The 22,871-nt window shown below is 44.9% G+C and overlaps 1 protein-coding gene across 4 annotated transcripts in view; it reads left to right on the forward strand.

Annotated features, from left to right (window-relative positions):
- The first annotated feature begins 3,874 nt into the window (after positions 1 to 3,874).
- Positions 3,875 to 22,871, forward strand: part of LOC148478444 (interferon-induced very large GTPase 1-like) — a 124,880-nt gene continuing 105,883 nt past the window's right edge. For 2 of the 4 annotated variants that reach the window (XM_088455391.1, XM_088455394.1), the window contains exons 1-4: positions 3,875 to 3,918; positions 10,562 to 10,785; positions 11,879 to 12,014; positions 21,484 to 21,699. In XM_088455391.1, coding sequence (XP_088311517.1) covers positions 10,600 to 10,785; positions 11,879 to 12,014; positions 21,484 to 21,699 — 538 coding nt within the window. In that variant the 5' untranslated portion in view covers positions 3,875 to 3,918; positions 10,562 to 10,599. Of the gene's footprint in view, positions 3,919 to 9,292; positions 9,335 to 10,561; positions 10,786 to 11,878; positions 12,015 to 21,483; positions 21,700 to 22,871 lie in introns of those variants that run through there. The other 2 variants (XM_088455393.1, XM_088455392.1) reach the window with 2 other exon arrangements.

A 22,871-nucleotide genomic window follows, 5' to 3' on the forward strand; every position in this document is an offset into this window, starting at 1 on the left:
CTTAGCGGCGGGGGGCGGGGCTTAGCACCGGGGGGGGTAGCAGCGGCGACCGGTCGGCACATGCGCGGGCACTTGATCACTGTATTTTTTGCAAAAATACCGTGATAAGACTCCGGAGGGGATTCGCAGGAACAGAGCTTTATCGCAAGCTCTGTCCCTGCAAGGGATTTGTAGTATATCCCTGTGATATTGCCTGAATTCGCAATGCGAATACAGTCGGTAATATCACACTACAATCTGCATTCAATATGCGGATTGTAGTAAATAGAGCCCTATATGTTGTTATGTTCTTAGTTCTTCTGCTATTTCTGGACTTAGACCATCGCGACCATCGGGCTTGCGACGACACCCTGCTGTAGGGTCTCGCTGCCGCAAGCCCAGGAGTGATTTTGGGTCTATCAGAGCTAAAGTTACTCCCACTGACATCATTACTGATGTCAGTGGGGCCGGACTCAGATGGTAGGCGTTCCCATGGGAATGCCTCCGTCTGGCCGGCACGCCCACCAAAGAGGGCGTGCTGTCAGTCACCATCGACAGCACACCCCCTTTGGTGCGAGACCCCGAGCGATGTATTTCTCGTCGCTCGCCGGGTCTCACGCATGCGCACGATGGAGCTCTCTCCGTCGTGCGCATGCGCAGTCTCAAAACATCGACCCGCTAGCGAGCAAACTTTGCTCGCGAGCGGGTCTGAATGACCCCCTGTGTCTTGAACCTGGTATTGTGTGTTATTGCTTCAAAGGCTCCTGGCTCTAACCTTAATTCTGCTAATTGTTCTAAATATTTTGTTAAAACCAATTTTGCAAGTGCCCTGTTTTGTCTGCAGCACATTCCATGTGCATTTCTAAGTGCCTTTGATTCCGCCCTCAGCACAGTAGTACACTTAAGCTGGCCACACATCTAAAAATTATCTGTCCAACCAGCCAACTAGTTGATTGGTTGAAATGAAAATCTGGTAAGGAATACAATCAGCAATTTGCTCCCAAACGCTGGAAAATGGACCAAAACTGTTGTTTGAACAAATAGTTTAGATCAAACATTTAACAAACTTGTCTGACCGACCATTTTCATCTGTTTTCTGGCAATTAGGAGCAAATTGCTGATCATCATTTACTCCCATTCGTTACCAGATTTTCATTCCAACCAATCAACAAGTTGGCTGGTTGGATGTAAGTTGGTCTAGCGTGTGGCCAGCTTTAGTCTTTTATAGACTAATTCATGATTGATCATTGTTTTATCCTGTGTCTCTCATCTGTTATGTCCTGCACTGAACCTTGTATGTGTTTGTGTGAATAAACCTGCATTGCTTTATCTACATCTGTGGTACATCTGATCCCTCAGTGCACACCCACAAGGAGAATTTCCCTCTGGACTCCTGACAGTGAGCAAGGATTGAAAGTGATGATGTCAGAGAAAATTTTAATTAATAAAGTGCTGTTGAAAGTCTGGTCCATGGAATACCCAGAAGTGTCAAACAGTGCAGGTCAACTCATTAGTTTCCATGGGCAACATCTCCACTTCTAAAAACCCTCACTTTAATAAATATAAGTTAAATGCTTCTGTACAATGGACAAATCTCACAATTGTGCACTGACTGCACATGCATCTAAAACTACAAACAAGTTAGGCGCATGCATCACCTGTTGCATCCGAAATAGCAGGTGTCGCATCTTGAGTGGTTGGAGCCTAAAATAAAATAGGTGTTTCTGGGCTGCAACTGGGTGGTGACTATTCGGACACATGGAATAACTGCGGCTCCTGGAAGTGTCGTGGGCATGTAGCGTTACTTCATGCTAGTTTTAGGACCAGCTGAGATGCCTTTTTCTGACTGATCTTTTGCACCCACCATGGGGAGAGCACAAGGACAAATACTAATGATAATGGTTGCAACACAGTCTCATAAACAGTGGGTAGCCTGACTTAGATGTATGCAGTTGCTCAGATTTTCCATTCATTGTTCCATTAATGCTCTACAGCGCAATTGATACTAGGCGGTAAATTTACTAAGATTTGTGTTTGGTCGAGATGTCAATCTCGGGTGAGTTTAGGCATGTTTTTCATCTTGCAAATTTACTAAAGACAAACTCTGGTGAGATCGAAAACTCTAGTCGATGGTGAGTTGATTAGAGTTTTCATGAAAAAGATTCAACTCGGGAATTTACTAAGAATCGAGATTACAATCTTGGGTGAGATTGGAGCAAACTCACGTATAAATTGAAGTTTCAAACACTCCACCTCATGAGCTGCGAGTTTGGCAGAAACATACAGAGATCAGTGTGATTTGTGTATGTTTCTGCCTGTATACCTAATGTAAAGTGTTTTGTTTAAAAAAAATTAAAAATTACATAGGGTCCCCCCCAAAAGACATAACCAGCCCCAGACAGGATAGCCAGTCCTGGTTTTAAATATAGGTGAAAAAATGCATCGGGGTCCCCCTATATTTAAAACCAGCACCGGACCCAAATCGACTGGGCTGTAATGCCACAGCCAGGAGACCATATCACCAGGGCTCCATTGCCAAAGCATTCACACACCAAGCCAGTCAGCCCAAGCCGGGGATCACAAAGGAGTTAGGGACTCCTACAAGAAGGAGTCCCCCCCTCTCCCGAAAAACTAGGCTTGTGCTGAAGCACGGGACTCTCCCCGCACCCCTGAGCTGTGGGTATAGGGGTAATAATGTGTTAAATAGTTGTAAACTATTGTATTTTGCAGTGGAACTACAGGTGCCAGCATGCCTGCCCTTTGGCACTTGTGGAACTACAAGTGCCAGCAGGCGGCCGGCAGCCATACTCCCACTATAAAATAAATAGTTGAAAAACCACAGTACACACACACCGTACACAGTAAAAGTTTATTACATACACCGACCGATGTTCGCACAACTGCGCATGCGTACGGATTTTAATACTCATGCGCGAACCAGTCAGTGCAGCCGAAAATCGTTTGTTCGCTAAATAGCGAATGCCTGCTATTTTGAGTGACAGAAAGAGGCGTATGTGGGTGGTAACAGGGGAAGGTGCTTGAAAACGGGGAGTGGAAATCAGAACGCAGGCGTGCTTAAAGGTCAAAATGGGCGTTTTATGGGTGTGAATAATTAATACTGGAGCGTCATTGACCACGTCACTGGGTTATTTTATAGCCAGAACTGCTCGCAAATTTGTGGTAGCAAACACCAGCCCCAAGAATAGCGAGCAGTTCATAAGAATAGCGAGCTGTTCGATGTACTCGATTAATCTAATAAATAGCGGACATGAGGTATGCTGCGAGCGGCCAGGGGGCGTATTTTTCAACATTACGACCGCAAGTTTTGTTCGCTCGTTCAGACATAGAGGCGTGAACAGACCGCAAAGAGCGAACGGTTCATTTGAATAGCCAGCCCTTTTTGTTGAACGAACAACCGCAAATAGCGACCGGCTCTGAATCAGGCCCACAGTCCCGGAAATAATATCTGCAAATAGGATATCCAATAAAAATTTGTAGCATGATAGGTAATCACATGGGAAGCTTCCCTGTAGCATCAGAGGTATAGGCTGGAGACAGGGACACCCTTAAATCGTTTCGTTCTCTATGGGAATTTTTTCAGAAGGAATCAAGTTTGATGTTGTTAATATTATAAAATAACTTTGAAGAATAGAAAGCTTTGACAAAATGATACTTCCGTCCTTTGTAAATAATGTTTTTTTGCTTTAATTTCTTCTGGAATGGGCCAAGGAATGAAAAGAAGATGAACTTTACTTTATATGTGTAATAGAGAAAGTGAAAGCTCTTCTTGTATCTCTGAGATAATCTCAATTCCAGTTAAGGGCAGTCTGTACTGATTTGTTTTTGGAGGCTGATAAAACTTGGTCTCCGCCTCATCAGACAGACATTCTACATAGAGGAGTCATCTGCACAGAGCTTCCCAAGGAACAAGAAGAGAAGGTACATGAAACAAGATCTTCTTATGTATACTGATTTTATTCCTGAAAGGCTGATAACATGTAGCGTTCAGTGTAGTAACCACAGAAGATCGGGTTTGTACAAGTGTGAACAATCATATAGCTCTATTTATTTCTTCTTTAATCCGTTTCTTATTTGTAGCCAGAAAATTGATCAGGTATTTGGGAAACCTAGTATGCGCTTTTCACTTGTGATGTCATGTCTAATGTTTATTACTAGCAACAGTGTTATGTTATTTACTGAATGTAACTGGTATACAAGAACATAAGGAACTTGTTAATATTTTGATTCTAATGCTGGGCATACACTATACAATTATCTGTCAGATATCTGTCCAATCTGGCTGGTTGGAATGAAAACCTGGTAATGTATGGGAAATGATAAGTGACCATTTGCTCATGAACACTGGAAAACAGTCAAAAATGTTTGTGCATACAAATTAGTTAAATCAAACATATTTAACCAAATTGAACAATCGTTTTTGTCCCTTTTCATGTGTTTAGGACCAGATGGTCGAATCTCATTTGCTCCCAAACATTACCAGGCTTTCATTCCAACCAGCCAGATTGGACAGATATCTGACAGATAATTGTATAGTGTATGCCCAGCATAACCTTTAAGATTGCAATCTAACAACTATGTATCAGACATCATCGAAGTGTAGGTAAAAATGCAGAGCAAACAATGCCAAAATATTTCTGTTCTAGATATAGCGAGATTTATTCTGTCCGGAAGCATTTTTTGTATACATATTACGTTTACGTTGCAATTTAACTGGTACCCAAAAAAATCCAGATGAAGTTGAATGTGGACATATTTAAATGCTGTTGCTTACTTTTCTTAGCAAAAGTAATGGACCTATCTAGCAAAGGGTCAGTGCTCTTGTTTGGCTACAACTGATAAAATTACTCTATCCCACAGGTTCTCAAACTCCGTACTCAGGACCCCAAACAGTGCATGTTTTCCAGATCTCCTCACAGAATAGCAAATTAAATAATTAGTTCCACCTGTGGATTATTTAAAATGTGTCAGTGAGTAATGAGTATACCTGTGCACCTGCTGGGTGACCTGCAAAACGAGAACTGTGTGGGGTCCTGAGGACCAAGGGCCCGGTTCAGACCCGGACGCTAGACTTCGTTCTCTTGCAGCCGTAATGACGGGTTGTATGCAAATGCCACAATCGCACAACATTAGGACGCTTCGTATGTCTTAACATGTGATCGCCGGGCGATGTTAGATGCCCACCGGGCTGGAGTAAAGACACCCTCGTTTAGACGTCATCTCCAGGAAGTGTCTGAAAACATTGGTACCATCATGCGACATCAAACCAGCACACAGTGCATGAGGTAGACCCTAGCCTGCCGCAAGCACTGCGATCACCACTGTGTGTAAAACAGCTCAGTGACATGTATGCTGATGGTGCGTCTTAATTATACATGCACTAAAAATTGTGTAAAAACACCCAGCCATGCCTGTGTTTGTGCAAGCACACCCCTGTTCTCATAGACCTGCCTCAGCCACCACCCACACACGCCCTGTTCTGTCACTCAAAATAGCACTCTGGAAGTATGCTGAGAGCGATCATCACCCGATCGCAGTGACTGATTCACGCCTGCGCACTGCGACTTTTACGCATGAGCAGTTTGCAACAATCGGACAGCTACGAATAAACGCAGCCTAGCATCCGGGTCTGAATCGCCCCATAAGTTTGAGAACCACTGCTCTATCTGGATCCCAACACAGCTATAAATAGCCCACCTGTTAGGATCTGTGGGCCTGATTCAGACCCGGTCGCTCTGACAGAGTGCTCGCTCTGAATCAGGGCCGTGTTTTCTTTTTTTTTAGAATGGCCTCCTGGCTGCTCGCATAGCTGTGTGTGACCACCCACAGCTACAGCGAGCGGCCAGTATGATGGTCAAGACCATCACGACCATCGGGCTTGCGATGAGACCCTTGTGGTAGGGTCTCGTGGCCACAAGCCCCAGAAAGTTTTCAGCTTTAACAGAGCCGAAATCTCTCCACTGACATCACTTGTGATGTCAGTGGGGCCGCCCCCAAACGACATGCATTCTCATGGGAATGCCTCCATTTGGGAAGCCACCACCACGGCCTGCCCACCAAAGGGGGCGAGCTGTCACTCAACATCGACGGCTCGCCCCCTTTGGTGCGAGGCCCGGAGCAACGGAGTGCCCATCGCTAGCCGGGTCTCGCGCATGTGCTGTGGGCCACCATCCACCCGGTTGCGAGCGCTCAGCGCTTGCGACCGGATCTGAATCAGGCCCTGTGTTTGTTGTGGGCTTGGTTGGAAACAGGAGCAGACACCGGAATAGATTTAAAGGTGGGTTGTTTAATGTAAATACTAGTACACAAGCACAAGAATACACTGATTAACATCTGTGACCGAAGGAACAATAGTGATGCAATGAATGAATGTCCAGATCAGTGACAGAACTAAAATAAAGTCTTGATTACTGATGTAATTGTGAAGCTGAAGGAAAAGTCCAGAAAGTCAGTGGTAATAGCAGGGTAGGGAATCCAGGAATTCTGTTATAATAGCTGAAAGGGAAATCAGGCAATGTAGAGACGACGACTGAACAAGGTTATCCAGAAATGCTGTAATAGTTGCTGAAAGGGAAAGCAGGTAATGCTGAGATGATGGCTAAACAGGGTAATCCAAAAATGCATAGAGTTGACTGCGCGGGGTAATCCAGAAATGCTGTAATAGTTGCTGAAAACTCAGCATTACCTGCTAAGGTAATTGGGAATAAGGTTCAGGAAGGAATGTGTAGGTCTGGGAACTTCAGGTTCAGGGAGGAGTGGGTAGGTACTGTAGAAAGAGCAGGACTTGATCCACAGCAGGAAGCAAGGCAGGGTAGCAAGGTGCAGGTATGCAGGGAGTCAGGGACCAACCAGGAGTTAGGGCAAGCAACCGGAGCACAAGACTAATGTCAGGAGCGCAGAACCTCTCTTATAGCTGATGCTGAAACACACAGTAGCACTGGCACCTACAGGGAGCTCCAAACCCCCTTAAGTACCCAGCAGCAAAGCGTGAGTGGCTGGAGAGATCACCTGATGCATCAGGATAGGCCCACTATGTCACATGACCTGTGGCAAGATGACCGCTCCCATGTACCTGTGATGCTAAGACACTGCTAGACTTACCTTGCCAGGATGGCCCAACGCTGGCAGACCCCCGGGCACACACAATGCCAGTATCCACGCGCCAGCTCCCTCACTGGAAAGACCGCGCCACAGCTCCCCCACCGTCAAGGACTGCAAAAGCTACGCCATGAAACCCTGGTCATGACACCACCTGGCTGACATCAACTAATATCATAAGGATCATTGCTATACAGAGCAATAAGGACGCCACTGAAAGTGCAATGTATAGGATAAAGCATCTATATGTGAGTGTACCACATTACTTTTAATAGGACTTGCTGTATTTTCGGAATGGGATAGTATTGCCGACAGCTGCTGCCCAAAGGGAGGAAAACCTGACAGGTGGTACCCTCCCCTCTCCCCCCCTTAACCCTAAACCTCCTTTTGGAGTGCCTAGGCATGAGATCAAGACACGGACCTCTCTGCAACACACGGGAAGGGAAACAGTCACAGCCTGATGACGCTGGACACTCACATGTTGTGAGTGTCCAGCGTCCGCAGGCTGTGACTGTTTGTTTCCTTTCCCATATGTTGCAGAGAGGTCCGTGTCTTGCACAGGGAAGGCAGCAGCAAGAGCTCACAGTAGGTGCTCTCCCAGTCATCCATTTCTCCCCGTACATGCTGCACCTAACGGGATCATCAGTTTGACCAGCATGTACGGGCGATGATAGATGGAATAAAACGACCAGCGGGCATGCGCATTGCTGGTCGTTTTTGTCATTTACATGCCCGATTTGCGGGCGATTGCACGATAACGACGTCGTTATCGCCTGTCAAAATCGCCTCGTGGATACCCACCTTAAAAGGCACTTTGTTATCATTTGGTCTGATACAAAATAACACTTGAACATTACCTGCTGATATCTGAATGATTCATTTGTATCTACTGAAGTAATTCCGAGCTGTCTACATGGAGGACAAGTTCACTGCTTATTGCTGCAGGACGGTTAAGAGACTGGTGAAGGATTAATGTCTCCTGTAGAAGTTTGCAATATATAGTATTTCTGGTGCATTAGTAATAAGTCACAAAGGCTAAAGTATATACATTGTATAGCTTCTCTCAGTATTTATACTAGACTAAATATGCCGTTGATTGGATTTCTAACTATTTCTAATATCTGGTTCATCTAGGTTGATCTGGGGCATTTTTTTATACAATAAATACATATATATGATAACATTTTATATGTGTAATTTAAACTGGCAATTATTAGCTAAATACTCAGACATTGCTTCTTTTTGCTGTTGTTTTCTATCTCTGATATGTATGATACGACCTATTTTGATTCTGAAGCAGCACCTCATGCGATATCCCATTTCCTAAAAGCAGCACTTGGACAGGATAATTCCTTTTATCTACCATTTGATCCACAATTAATTACTGTTTGGATAACATTATAGCCATATGGCTATTTCACACCTGCTGTATTTGCCCAGCCGGCAAAGAAACAGACATTTTCTTGCCAGGTGTAGACTTTAATTAAACATGGAAGCAGGGTCATTTCAGACGGCACGGGCAAGTCAGTGGAGTATAGGAGACCACGTTTCCTTTCACTCACACCAGCCGGATTGTCTCAGCTTGCTGCTGCGCATTCCCAATGGATGAATAAAAATAAAATAAAAATTTAAAAACGGTTCAAAGCGGTTGCATGTGGAAGGTATTTATCAACAAGTCTATTACTCAAAATGAGTGATAAATGTCACTGTGTATCATAAATGATGCTCCAGCCAATCAGCTCCCAACTGTCATTTTTATAACAGATGACAGTTGGGAGCTGATTGGCTGGAGCATCATTTATCATACACAGTGACATTTATCACTCATTTTCATGAATAAACTCGTTAATAAATAAGGCCCTGAAAAAAAACGGCTATCCTGTTGTGAAATAGCCCATACACTCCTGATCTGACAGTTCTGTTCTGCCAACACGAGCATAACTAGACTATCCCAATTACCAGGCAGTTGGGGATGTGTGTCTGTTCGCTGCAGATCTACATAGCAGAGCAGATGTGAGCAGGTGTTATGTATACCAGGCAGTGGTGAGGATAGCAGAAGGATTGCTGTTGTCCTTGTATTAACATTATCCATGTTATTATATAGGCAGCTACAGGGAATTGGTATGAAATACCGTTGGCCGCATGGCCGGCGGTTCGATTCCCGTCAGTGGCAGCCCGACAGAAGCAGAATGCGACGCAGCGGAAGCCCAACAGCGTTGGAAATCCCGAACGTGGATAGGTAAGTATAGACTAACCTAATCCCCCTAACCCTCCTTAGGGGTGCCTAACCCTAACTTCCCCCCCAAGTGCCTAACCCTAATCCCCCCTCTAAGTGCCTAACCCTAACCACCCCCTTCCCCGCTGCCTAAACCTAAGTCCCCCGGGGGGGTGCCTAATCCTAAGTCCCCCCGGGGGTGCCTAACCCTAACCCTCCCTCCCCCTCGCCTAACCCTAACCCTCCCGGGGGGGTGCCTAACCCTAAGTCCCCCCCGGGAGCCCTAAACCTAACTCTCCCCCCCCGCGGCTGTCCGCTCGCGGCGCCCGGCATCACTACGATCGTGATGCCGGGCGCCCGTCTCCCGGCGACGGGGAAATGCGGGCGTCTACATCTAGACGCCTGGCATTTCACCCTTGCCAGGATAAGACAGTCGGGAAGCCGGCTGCCGGTATTTAGGCAGTCGGCTTCCCGATTGCCTCCCAGCTACAGTACCTCTAGAGACACACAGCACATATTATGCTAGTGAGAGTTACCTCCAGCACAAGTGCAGATTAGATTTCCTAATTAGACCTGTGGAAGCAGAGAAAGGGACAGTCACATGGGATGTGTCCGTGTCAGGGGAAGTGCCAGTTACTGGTTATGGGAAACCCTAGTGGAAAGGAAACACATTATGTAACATGATTGGAGGTTTAGTTTGAGCAGGTCCCAGCCAGTCATGTTTGGGAAAGAGAGCATCATGTGGTCAGCAGCACACATATTATTATGTGACACTTCTTCTGGCCAATCACACTTTTCTGCTGTTGAGCAGTATTGATGATTGCATTTCATAATGTGATTCAATTTAATACATCAATTAGACTCTGTTCTCTTAAGCAATAAGTTTTTGAAGTCAACTCAAGAAAATGATTGTCAGTTCCAGGAAATATCTAACTTTACGATATTTTAATGATGATTGTATAGTTTTTCCCTGTAGCGTAGCCCCAAACTCTGACACACCAATCTTGCCTCATCCAGAGAAACAGGAGGCAGCAGGGTTACTTAGTGGCAAAACAGTTGGTGTTCAGTTTTGCTTCCCCTACCACAACAGGGCATCCAACTACATTACTGCTAACTTGAAAGGTGGATGATGTATCTTAACCCCTGGACAAAGCAATTGCATCTGTCAGTTACAAAGCAGAGAAAACAAGGCAGGAAAGTAGAATAGGATGGTCTGCTTTGCTTTAATAACATTTATGCTTAACTTCGCAGGTGCATCTCACCTTCACTTCAGTGCTTGCTGAGGCTTCATGGACCAAGGAAAACGGCAGCAGACCAAGGCCAAGCATGGTAAATTTAAAAATATCAAGCGGGCCTGTCTTCCAAAAAAGACACAAACTTCAAAGCAACACTCTGGAAAGAAGACCCATGCTACTTCCATGGCAATGGCATCGTCAAAAATACACAAGACCATCAATCCGGATCAGGGAATACAGGTAGTAGCATTTCATTTACTCAGAATCCCCAACTCAACCCATCTTTTAGCTTCAGAACATAAACCCTAATAATCACACTAGTCCCTGTTCCCTGCTGTAATGGTGACCCATTCTGCCCTACTTCAGGGCTGACCTTGTGTGCAATGAGTATTGTCCTAGCTTGTCCAGTCCAGCCCCCACTTTATGGCCTACCACCACTGTTATGTTTGTGACATCAGACCTTGTACAATTGTTGGTTACGGAAACCCTCACTGACATTCCACATGCTGCTTGCCCATGTTATTTGTTGTCAGTGTTCTTCTCTACCTCTCTCATGATAAGTAACCATAATCTGCACCAGGGGCCTGATTCAGAGCCGAATGCTCTGAGCAGAGCGCTCGCTCTGAATCAGGGCCCTCCTCCATTAAAATGGAGCGTCCTCCTGGACGCTCGTATAGCTGTGGGTCACCACCCACAGCATATACGAGCGTCCTAAAAGATGGTCGCGATGGTCTTGACCATCGCGACCATCGGACTTGCGAAGGAGACTCTGTGGTAGGGTCTCCCAGCCGCAAGCCCTGGAGTGATTTTGGCTCTATCAGAGCCAAAATCACTCCCATTGACATCACTAGTGATGTCAGTGGGGCTGGCTCCAGACGGTAGGCGTTCCCATGGGAACGCCTCCGTCTGGCAGGCACGCCCACCAAAGGGGGCGTGCTGTCAATCAACATCGACAGCACACCCCCTTTGGTGCGAGACTCCGAGTGATGGAAAGACCGTCGCTCGTTGGGTCTCGCACATGCGCACGACGGAGCAGTGGGGAACATCGACCCACTTGCGAGCGTACTGCCGCTCGCGAGTGGGTCTGAATGACCCCCCAGGTTCATTAGCTCACCACACATGGATGATTCTCTATCACTTTCATCAACTGCCACATGATTCAGTCAGCACTTTTGCCACCACAGGTTCCATATCTTATCACATTTCATATACCTTTCCTGGAAATTACCCCACTTTGAGTTACTTTTACAACATCATTTTCCACCAGCATACATCGTCCCCAGGTCCCATAGGTAACCTATATAGTAATTCTAAGAATGTTTTGTTCCATCAGAGCACAGAAACTGAAGAAGCTAAACAACGATTGGTCACTGAGGTATATGCCTCAGGCAGCAGGACAACCAATCTAAGAGGAGAAAGAGCAACTATAACAGCAGAACTGAAACCAATTGTAAAGACAGTAATCACAGGTGAGCTTAAATTTGCTGCTCTGATATATCTAGTTAGCATTATAAGTATTATTAGCATATAGTAGTGTTAGTAAGGATTCAGGGGGTCATTCAGACCTGGTCGTTAGCGCCGATGCGCTCGGACCGGGTCGATGGCCCCCCACAGAGCATGCGCGCGCCGGTGCCGGCGCCGTCGTGCGCATGTGTGAGACCCGCTACGACCGACAGCGCCGGTCGTAGCGGGTCTCGACCCAAAGGGGGCGAGCTGTTGATGTTGATTGACAGCTCGCCCCGTTTGGAAGGCGGGCCGGGGGGTGGCAACCCAAACAGAGGCGTTCCCATGGGAATGCCTACTGTTTGGGGGAGGCCCCACTGACATCACTAGTGATGTCAGTGGAGAGCTTCCGGCTCAGACAGAGCCAGAAGCTCTCCGGGGCTTACGACAAGGGAGACCCTACCCTAGGGTCTCGTCGTAAGCCCCGATGGTCGCGATGGTCTCTGACCATCACAACCATCACCGGAGCGGTCGTTAGAGCTGTGGGTGTTAACCCACAGCCTAACGACCGCAACAGAGGCGGGCGGTCAGGATGCAAGTGGCCGCCCAGTTTCTGAGCGACCGCTTGCATCCTCCGACCGCCTCTGAATGAGGCCCTCAGACTCATCTGACTCAGAGCAAGCACTTCAAATTCTGAATATATTGTAGAAGTTGGAGATACAATGGTGGTTGGGGTTGTACTGTAGTCAGATTGCCGACAATGAAAATGTTGAAAATCAGAAGGGGGCAGCGTGATGTCAAGTCATGCCGACATGTTATTAATGCTGTCTACAGCACTGCAACCGTGTCACCTTTACAACCTTATACATAATGCTTTGCCATCAAAGTTGTAAAGCTGACATTGTTATAATGCTGACTATCGCTCTAGTAACATGTCACCATACTGGGTCCGACGTAACACTGTCCCCTTCTGATTGTTGACCTTTTAATCACCGATCATGCATAACGGGAATGCGCTAGGGGCGGGATGCGTTATGCATCGCATTCGGGATGCTATGCATCCTGCCACTCTTTGTATGCATGTCGGCATTAGTTACGCCGGTATGCATTGAAGAAATTCGCAAAGGACAGCTCCCATTCCTGCATCTCATCCTAGGACATGTACTCTTGTTCCAACATAACAAAAGATAGAGCAAACTCAGGAAAATTGTAATATACTGATGCGTTTTCATAATGACACTCAGAAAAAAAAGAAAATGAGTGAGAACACAACCTGACAAGTGGCTTAGCGGGATGTAACTATTTAAGGCATATTATCTCAGTACAAGATCAGAGCAACATGTATATGTCAAAATATATGAACCTGAGCCACACCAGTTACACAAGTAAACCAGGAGTACATAGGGAGTACATAGGGAGTACATAGGGAGTACATAGGGAGTACATAGGGAGTACATAGGGAGTACATAGTGAAGAAGTATGATGAAGCCTTTCACAGAAATAGGAACACAGGAGCTCATTCAGACCCGCTCGCTAAGATGCATACTCTCGCTGCTGCCGATGGCATGCAGTGTATATGCAGTGTGTGTGCAGTGTGCGCATACCTTAGCAAAAGTTCACAATGCACTTGCTCGCTGCACATAGACAGCCCATCAGAGTCAGTGACAGGAGAGGCTATTTGTACGTGGTAACAGGGGCTGGCCATTAAAAACAAGGGAGTGGAGGTGCAAACACAGGCGTGCCTGAGCATCTCAGAGGCGTGTTAGAGGTGTGCATAATTATAACACAGCATCATAATACACGTCACCTGGCTGGTTTATATACTTAGGTGATCGCAGTGCTTGCGGCAGGGTATGGTCAACCTCAAGCGCTGCGATAGCATCCGATGTTACCCGATGTACCGATGTTTGCTTACACTTCCTGTATATGACGTGCACAAGTGGGCATCATAAAACATGCTAGTGGGTGTCTGCATACACTATTGGATCGCTGTCTAAGAAATACTGGGCGTGTTAATGCATTGCCTACGCAATTTGCATACACATCGAGTGAGGTATCGCATCTAGCGAGCAGCTCTGAATCAGGCCCAAAGTTCACATAATTCAATTTCATACAAACCATACAATGCAGGATAAATGTCTACCAGACACCAGTGTAGAAACTACTCATCCATGCAATTTTATGATGCTCAGTAAAAATTGTGATGTTGGACATGATTGCTCTTCTGACATGCTGACTAGCTCTAGACATATGTACTTGTATAACTGGTATATAACATTGTGTGCCTCACCTTTCCAGGGATAATCAGGGTATGTCCTGTCCAGCTTGCCACTGTCTCCTTTGATTGACAAGTGGGCAGCTGCTAGTAATCACATTGGTGAACTGAATTTGTGTCTGTATCACACAATGTGGGTAATACCTTCACTTGGAGACAGTGGGCCTGATTCAGACCTGGTCGCGAGCACTGAGCGCTCACAACCGGGTCGATGGTGGCCCACAGCGCATGCGCACGACGGAGCCGGCTCCGTCGTGCGCATGCGCGAGACCCGGCTAGCGACGGGCAATCCATCGCTTCGGGTCTCACACCAAATGGGACGAGCTGTCGATGTGAGTGACAGCTCACCCCTTTTGGTGGGTGGCCCGGGGGGGGTGGCTGCCCAAACGGAGGCGTTCCCGAGGCAATGCCTACCGTTTGGGGGCGGCCCCACAGACATCACCAGTGATGTCAGTGGGAGAGCTTCCAGCTCAATTTGAGCCGAAAGCTCTCTGGGGCTTGTGGCCATGAGACCCTACCACAAGGGTCTCGTCACAAGCCCGCTGGTCGCGATGGTCTTGACCAACGCGACCATCACCATGGCCGCTCGCAAAAGCTGTGGGTGGTCACCCACAGCTATGCGAGCGGCCAGGAGGCCGTCTTTAAAAACAAAAGCTCGGCCCTGATTCAGAGCGAGCGCTCTGAATCAGGGCCAGTGTCCCCTGATTACACAGGTGGAATGGTTGGGACAAGGTGCTTGTTTTCTTTACGAGGCTTTCTCCAAGGAGAAGTCTCTGGATCTCACTGTGAGGTTGCTGCATCAAAAACTAGAGATGTTCAGATTCTTGGAATACGAACACACCTGAATTTAGGGGTTACGAGTTGATCTGAGTGCTAGCTCAGGTCTTCCAGCCATGTTGGAATTCCAAAATGAGGCAAAGCATCATCTTCCTGGAGCCAGATCTTGCATGTTTTGGATTGCATATAAAAGTCCCTCCCTTGTAATTGGGTGCCATTTCACACAGGAAACCCGATGGAGAGGATGTAGGACTGTGGGCTGGTGCAGGTAGGCATTATGGGTCTGATTCAGCATGGATCGCAACTGCAAAATCACATGCAGGCAGATGATTGTTCCCATCTGCACATGCGTATGCATCGCACTGCACATGTGTGAGTTAGCAGCGCAATCGCCTAGTGATCGCACATGCAGACTGAAAGCCATAACAATAATAATGATTGTAGGCATAGTGGAAGACAGGTGCAGAGATTGCTGCTAAAGAAAGTCATGTTGGAAGGTATGAATGCATACACACTTGAGCTCACCTTGATAAAGACTTCTGTAAAGCCAAAAAACGCATTGGAAGAGAGAAGGTGACTGATCCTTTATGTTCTTTCATAAAGGAGGACATTATCGCCGGAACCGCTACTATCGGCCTCCAGTCTTCAGGTCAGGTGATATCACATGTTTTTTTATCTTGAATCCCCGTGTTTGTCTGAATCATTTAGGATCAGTTCACCATTTTTAGATTTAATAAATCTTTTTTTTTTTTGTACATTTTTACGGACTGTTTGGCTTTCCTCTATTACACCATTGGTTCATGAGAGTATTGAAAATAGTTTATCTCTTTGAAGGACAGATTCCCTGACATCATAAAGAAACCGCTATATGATTTGAATGGAGATTATTCGTGTGAGTACGGATACCACTCCTATGAATTGCTGACCTATTATGGTGATGTTCTGAATTCCTTATTCACGCAGTGGACAAGAGCCAGTGTAAAAGATACCTTTATTATTCATCATTGTGATTGGGGAATGCTGCCTTTTCTATACATATTGGTATATGGACTTTCATCATACCTCAGCTGTTGAATTTATTCACTTATGGGTGTGTTGTGTTGATAGATATACTATACCATGAGCCTTTTTTCTGCATTTCTTGTTTTATGAGTGAATCGTGAATAAAGACACTGAATAGACTGAGGAAAATTCCTGTGGACCTATCTGGATACTTTACAGATTGCAGTAAATTTATTTGGATTGTCTGAGTATTGGTCTTTTGGACTGTATTATATGATTTTTTGGGTTGGAACAGGACTGAGCGCCGTACCTGTGTCTTATATTGTATATAAGCGTATGAAAGTTTAGGTGGTCTAGTTTCACAGGTGTCAGCACTGTTTGGTTTACGTCTTGGGATACATTATACATATATATATATATATAATTTTTTAAATAATATATCCTGTCAGCTTCTCTCTTCTACCATGTATGCATGGATGTTTATTAATATATTAGACAGATCCAATCTGTCTCCACATCAGAGGTTCCTTATTGGACTCTCACCAACTCATGCTTTAAATTAGAAATGAGTGGGTCTGGTTATCTGAGAACCGCACCTACCCGTACATTGCCATTCTGAGTCGGATCCAAGTTTTCTCGCCTTACTCTGATCCGAAAACAAGGCACAACTTCATCATCCCGCTGTCGGATTTTCGCGGGTTTTGGATTCTATAAAGGTGCCGGTGATCAGCACCATTTACACTTCAGCTGTGGAGAGTATACAGAACAGACATACTCTGTTCTTATCTGTTGTTCAAGTGACCCTGTCGGCCATACCGCAGTTTATCATCCACATATTTGTGACTCTGCAGGTGGTCCGTCCGCACTCCACTGGGGTGCTTTGTCATCCATAAAGGAGTGCTGTGTTAAATAAAATTAGCATTCAATGAAAAATAAAAGATCTTTTTTTCAGGGTTTTTTTTGTGTGTGCTAGCTACGCTATTATTGTTCGTTGACACTGCAGGCCAGACCGCAGTTTATCATCCACGTATTGTGACACTATAAGTCGTAGTGCAGTGTATTCTTATTCATAAAAAATATTATGACACTGTAAATGGTAGTGAAGTGTGTTATTATTTTCTTCTTATTCATAAAAATCTTGTGACACTGTATAGTAGGTCATTGATAATGCAGTGTAATATTTAAAATTGGTACAAATTGACGTGTGCTGTACCCCACTTCATTCGTGTTTGTTGATATGGAGAATGATCAGTTGAGAGGAGAGCAGGAACCACATACTAGTGCTGGAGCTGCTGCCAGTGCCACCAGTCATAACGATACTAGTTGTCTACATCATCTACTACAGCTGTAGGCAATTCTTTTAGAACCGACCAGATGTCAAAACTTGGTTGTATTGACTCATCTGCATCACCAGTGGGTCTATTGGGAAAGTTTAGTTTAGTTTATTCTCGGCAGATGCACTTGCTGGAGAAACTGAAGGAAAAGCCAGCGCTGCATCATGTGCCACTTGAGCTGACCATTTACTTACCAACAGCTCTTTGCATCTCTTCAGATCTGTGTCCATTGGGAAGACACAATGTATGACTTAAACCTAGGATCCAGCATGGTCACCAAAATGTATTGATCCGATTATAAGATCCTGACAACCCTTGGATCCTAGTGAAGCAAATAAAGAACTTGATCTAAAGTCCGACAAACTTAGCAGAATTACTTTGTTTCAGCTCTTCCTTCAGTTTCTCAAGCTGCTTTTCCAACAGTCTAATTAGGGGAATAACCTGACTCAAGCTGGCAGCATCCGAACTCACTTCAGGGTTTCAGCACTTTGCACAACATGGAAAGTATTTTCCACTGAAATTGAGTAAGGTATATTCCCCCTCCTCTTCATATGTCATAATATGCTGTGTAGCTTTGGATGACTTTTTGCTGTTCCTCCATCCGCTGAAGCATATAAAGGATTGCTTTCCACCTTGTAACTACCTCTTGCTTCAGATGGTGACCGGTCAAATTCAACATTTCCTGCAGGTGCTGCAATCTTCTACATGCACCAGCTGAGTGCCAAAAATGGCCAGAAATGTTTATAGCCACACACATCTTCTGCATGTCTCTTTAATTTTTAAAAATATTCTGAACCACCAAGTAGATTTTGTGGGCAAAACATGGGACATATTGTTCACCCATGCTCTCCCCTAGTCCCTCCTCCTCCCTCATAAATTTGATTCGGAATCAAAATTTTTTATTAAATTCACTACTAATCAACCCTTTCTGTCCCTGCCTTCAACTACAGTACATACATATCCCATCTTCCTCAGGCCTCTTTATTAGTGAAAACATTTGTTTCCTGATGTGCCATGTTGGAAGTTGAACTGCCACGTGTTTGTGCCACCCACTGCTGCCGCTTAGCTTAGTCAGCCAGCTAGCTTGGTGCTAATTTTGGGCCTAAACCGGATGAAAACAATATTGTGAGGTGGTCAAAATTGACTGAAAATTAGTGGAAATTAATGTTATTGAGGTTAATACTACTGTAGGAACAAAAAAAGCCCAATTTATGTGATTTTAGCAGTTTTTATAAATTTTTTAATAAAAATACAGATCCAAAACACGCAAGGTCGGTTTTGGCAAAACTAAATCCAGATCCAAAACCAAAACACGGGGGCAGCCGCACACCCTACTTAAAATGTGGTACGCACTAGGCTGATCTATTCCATTGTCTATGGTGTCCTGCTCATTAATTTGCAGATTCTGGCTCAGAGCACTTGGTGAATTATCTGCCCCTAACTCCTGAATGAGCACTTTTTGTCATTCTTCCACGAGAATTTAGAGTCTCCAGTGGCAGTGAGCAGCTGTTATTGGCAATTAGTGCAGCAGCTAAGAAATCTATCTTGCAAGTGTGGATACACCATGAGACCCCAACTATGGGCCTGATTCAGAGCCGCTCGTAAGCGGCCGCTCGTTTGCTCTGAGCGATGTTCGCACAACTGCGTATGGGTCATAATGCGCATGCACAAACCAGTCATTGCGGTCAGAAATCGTGCGCTCGCAAAACAGCGAGGGGCTGCTAATTTGAGTGACAGGATGAGGCGTTTGTGGGTGGTAACAGGGGGAAGGTGCTTGAAAACGGGGAGTGGAGATCCGAACGCAGGCGTGCCTAACGGTCAAAACAACGTTTAATGGGAGTGCATAATTAGTAAAGGAGCATCATCGACCACGTCACTTGGTTGTCTTTTATCCTGAACTGCTCGCAGTGATAGCGGGAAGAAAATCCTACCACAAGCACTGCGAGCAGTTCAGATGCCTTTCGATATTCCCGATTAATCTAATAAATACCGGAGATGACGTGTGATGCGAACGGCAAAGGGGCGGTTTTACAAAATAGCGAGCGCATTTTTCGGACGCTCGCTCAGACATAGAGGCATCAACACACTGCAAAGAGCGAGCACTCAATTTAAATATCCGGCCTCTTTTTTAGAACGAGCGTCCACTAATAGCGTCCGGCTCTGAATCAGGCCCCATGTCCCTTTTCAGAAATTATTTTATATTTTCTGAATGGAATGGGGAGAGGTTTCCATTGAGAAGGAGATTAGGGCTAAAAGATTTTTTTGAAATGTGGGAAATTTATCTAACGACCCTATCTGCAGATTGTTCATAGTTCTTCCTAGTATATTCTGTGGATGGTGGATGGTGATCCTCCTATTGCACTGTGATCTTGTAGGATGGGGGTGAATGAGCGAGGCTTGTTAATGACTACAGTATGTATATGTTTCTCAATTATTATCCTGTAAATATTGTGGACCCAATATTACTTGCTGTAATGTTTCTTTTCCACAGAAGGTATTTTTTCTTTTTGCCCACTATCCTCTATAAGAATTGAGTACACTAGAGAATTTTTGTTTTGATATAAATTTAGAAGCAATTAGATGTAAGAATATAATGGAAGTAGTATTTTGTTTTGCCAACTTTACCTAACTTTTATTATGTAACTTAAGGTTCGTATCCACTACACGAGAGTGGAACGACTGTACAATTACACCATTGTAATCATTCACCATCCTTTGCAGTGGATATTGTGCCCACACTGATTAATATGTCGTTCAGTGCAAGACACCCTCCCTCATCCCCGAAAATGCCCAACCTGTCTATCGGCAAGTAGGCCTGCATGTTCAGGCGATGACAGATGCCAGCAAAGACCAGTGGGAACACGCATCACTGGTTGTGGCCGGCATTTTACTGCGCGATTAATGAACGATTGAATGATAATGATGTTGTAATCATTCAGTCGCTCATTTTTACTCGTGTAGTGAATATGTGCCTTTACTCTATATATTACTGCCTAATAAGGCATATTGGGCCCTTACTTTAATGTTTCTTTTGTAATTTGTTCTGTATTATTTCTCTTGATCAGTGTATTACTAATTGCTTCATTAAAAATACATAATTTAAAAAAAAAAGGATTCTAATTATGAAGGCAGCAATCGGTGACCTTCTGATTGTCTAGAAGTAGGCCAATGGTGTCCATGTCTGCTGGTACTGACAATAACCCTGTGTCTCAGTGCACCAGGACACCTACCCCTCTTACAGGGTCCAGCAGTGCTGGCTTCCTGCAGAGTCTGTGATCTTGCAGTGGGTGCTGCAGTGATCTCTTGATAGCCGGTGGCAGTGCAGTGGACAGGGAGTCCCCTGTGGCCACCGGTGAACTCTCCTGCAGGCTTCCCTCATCTGGCATCTGTGATATGGTGGCTGCGGCTCTCATAGGGAAGCATGCGCGGCTCTGTGTATAATTTAAAGGCCAGGTGTGCTAAAGTGTGACATCACATTGGCACCAAATTTGAAATCCCTCCCTATATAAGGTTGTCTCTGAGCACTATTCAGTGCCAGAGTATAGGCTTAGTTACCATATTCCAGCGATTAGCCATAGCGCTTCCAAGTGCTGTACCCATGTGTTCTGTTCCTAGTTCCTGCTCTTCCTGTGTTCCATCCCTGGTTCCTGCCTGTGCTTTTTTCCTGCCATCCTAATGTCTGCTCCTTGACTCCATACCCATGCCTGACCTTCCTGTCCAGCTTCAACTGAATCTATCAGTCATCCTCCTGTCTATCCGCCTCATGGCTAAATTACTTTACCAGCTTCTGTGTATCCCAGCCCCATACTAGAAAACACAATCAGAGGTTTGTGACCTGTGTGTTAGGCACAGCGAAGCCCAAATCTCCTGGCAGGGGTCCCTGGTGAACACCACTGGCTCATTATACTCCATACCTCTGTACCTGGTCCCAGCCAATTTGGTAGCATGGGTTTTAATATCCATTCATTCCATCCGTGAAATGTGACACCCTGGTTATGTTGATCTTTTTAACTATATTCTATTTGATTGTATAGACGTGTTTTTACGTGGATTCAGGGCTGTTGTTGCTGCAGTATTAATCTATGTACCTATTGGATTTCTCCTCAGCAGCACCACCTCAATGGTTAGCTCCACCTGAACCGCTCCCAAAGCCAATACTCCCCGGCCGTCCTCATCGAGTAGGAGCCACGTTCAGCACCACCTTTGGAGATGGAAGGTCCTCGCACACACCCTTCTTTACACAGGGATCCTGGGATCAGCCACTCCATCACCACGCCTCTTCTCCATTTCCTGCTGCCACTCTGACGTCTACTTTCATCCACGGTAAGCCTCTTACTGCCTAACTCACGCACTCTGCTGTGTTTTCTAGATATAACCACCAGTCTCATACACTTTATCCTCCCACTTTTCCCATGTGAAACTCCCCTCCGCAGGGATAACAAAGACACCTATAAGCTTCCAGTCACAAGCCCTTTTAGTACATTATAATCAGGCAACCATGCTTCAAATGGTACCATTGTAAAGATAGCAGTTAGCCTATCTATTTTCATCTCCCAAATGCCTTAACACACACGTTCTTAAACTCGGTCCTCAGGACCCCAAACAGTGCATGTTTTCCATGTCTCCTCACAGAATCACAAGTGAAATAATTAGCTATAGTACACCTGTGGAACTTTTAAAACGTGTGAGTGAGTAATGATGAATACACCTGTGCACACTTCACTTTATTTAAATTTATCTACATATATATATATATATTATATAAAAACTGTTACATTTCAGTGTGTCAACTACTTGGAATCAAATTTATTTCAAGACCTTGTAGCTGCTTTTTAAATATATATTTATATTTGTACTCATTATTTTTATTTTTCTAGATTCTTTTTGTTTATCTAATTTTTCTTTATAATGAGAGTCTGAACGACTCCTTTTTTATGTACTGCATATTAGGTTCAATTTACATATATTTTTTATGCATATATTGTGCTGATATTCAGCTTTATATTCAATAAAATCTATCCTTCTTAACTATTGATGTGTGATATACTAATGTCCCAGCATAGGTATTAGAGCGCAGTATCTTTTTTTTGTGTATTTTTTCTTGTGAGGTTGACAATAACCTTTTTTATATATACTGGTGCATTACTACTTGATCCTCCTGCTCTATCAGTGCTGGGTTCTTTCTTTTCAACCTTCTGACCCTGACGACCTTCAGTCCATCGACCTTCATACCTGTCAACCTTGTTATCAGTCGACCTTTAGTGTGTCGACCTTCAGTCCCTGTCAACCTTTAGTATGTCTACCTTCTGACCCTGTCTACCTTCTGACCCTGTCTACCTTCAGTCCCTGTCGACCTTCAGTACCTGTCAACCTTGTTACTATTCGACCTCTAGTGTGTTGACCTTCAGTCCCTGTCTATCTATTGCCTGTCTTATCTTCCATTGTCTATCTAGACAATGTAGCCCTAATGACCAGATACTATTATAAACACCCAA

The sequence above is a fragment of the Taudactylus pleione genome, unplaced genomic scaffold (assembly GCF_031769625.1).
Source record: "Taudactylus pleione unplaced genomic scaffold, aTauple2 ptg000653l, whole genome shotgun sequence".
NCBI classification, from domain to species: Eukaryota; Metazoa; Chordata; class Amphibia; order Anura; family Myobatrachidae; genus Taudactylus; species Taudactylus pleione.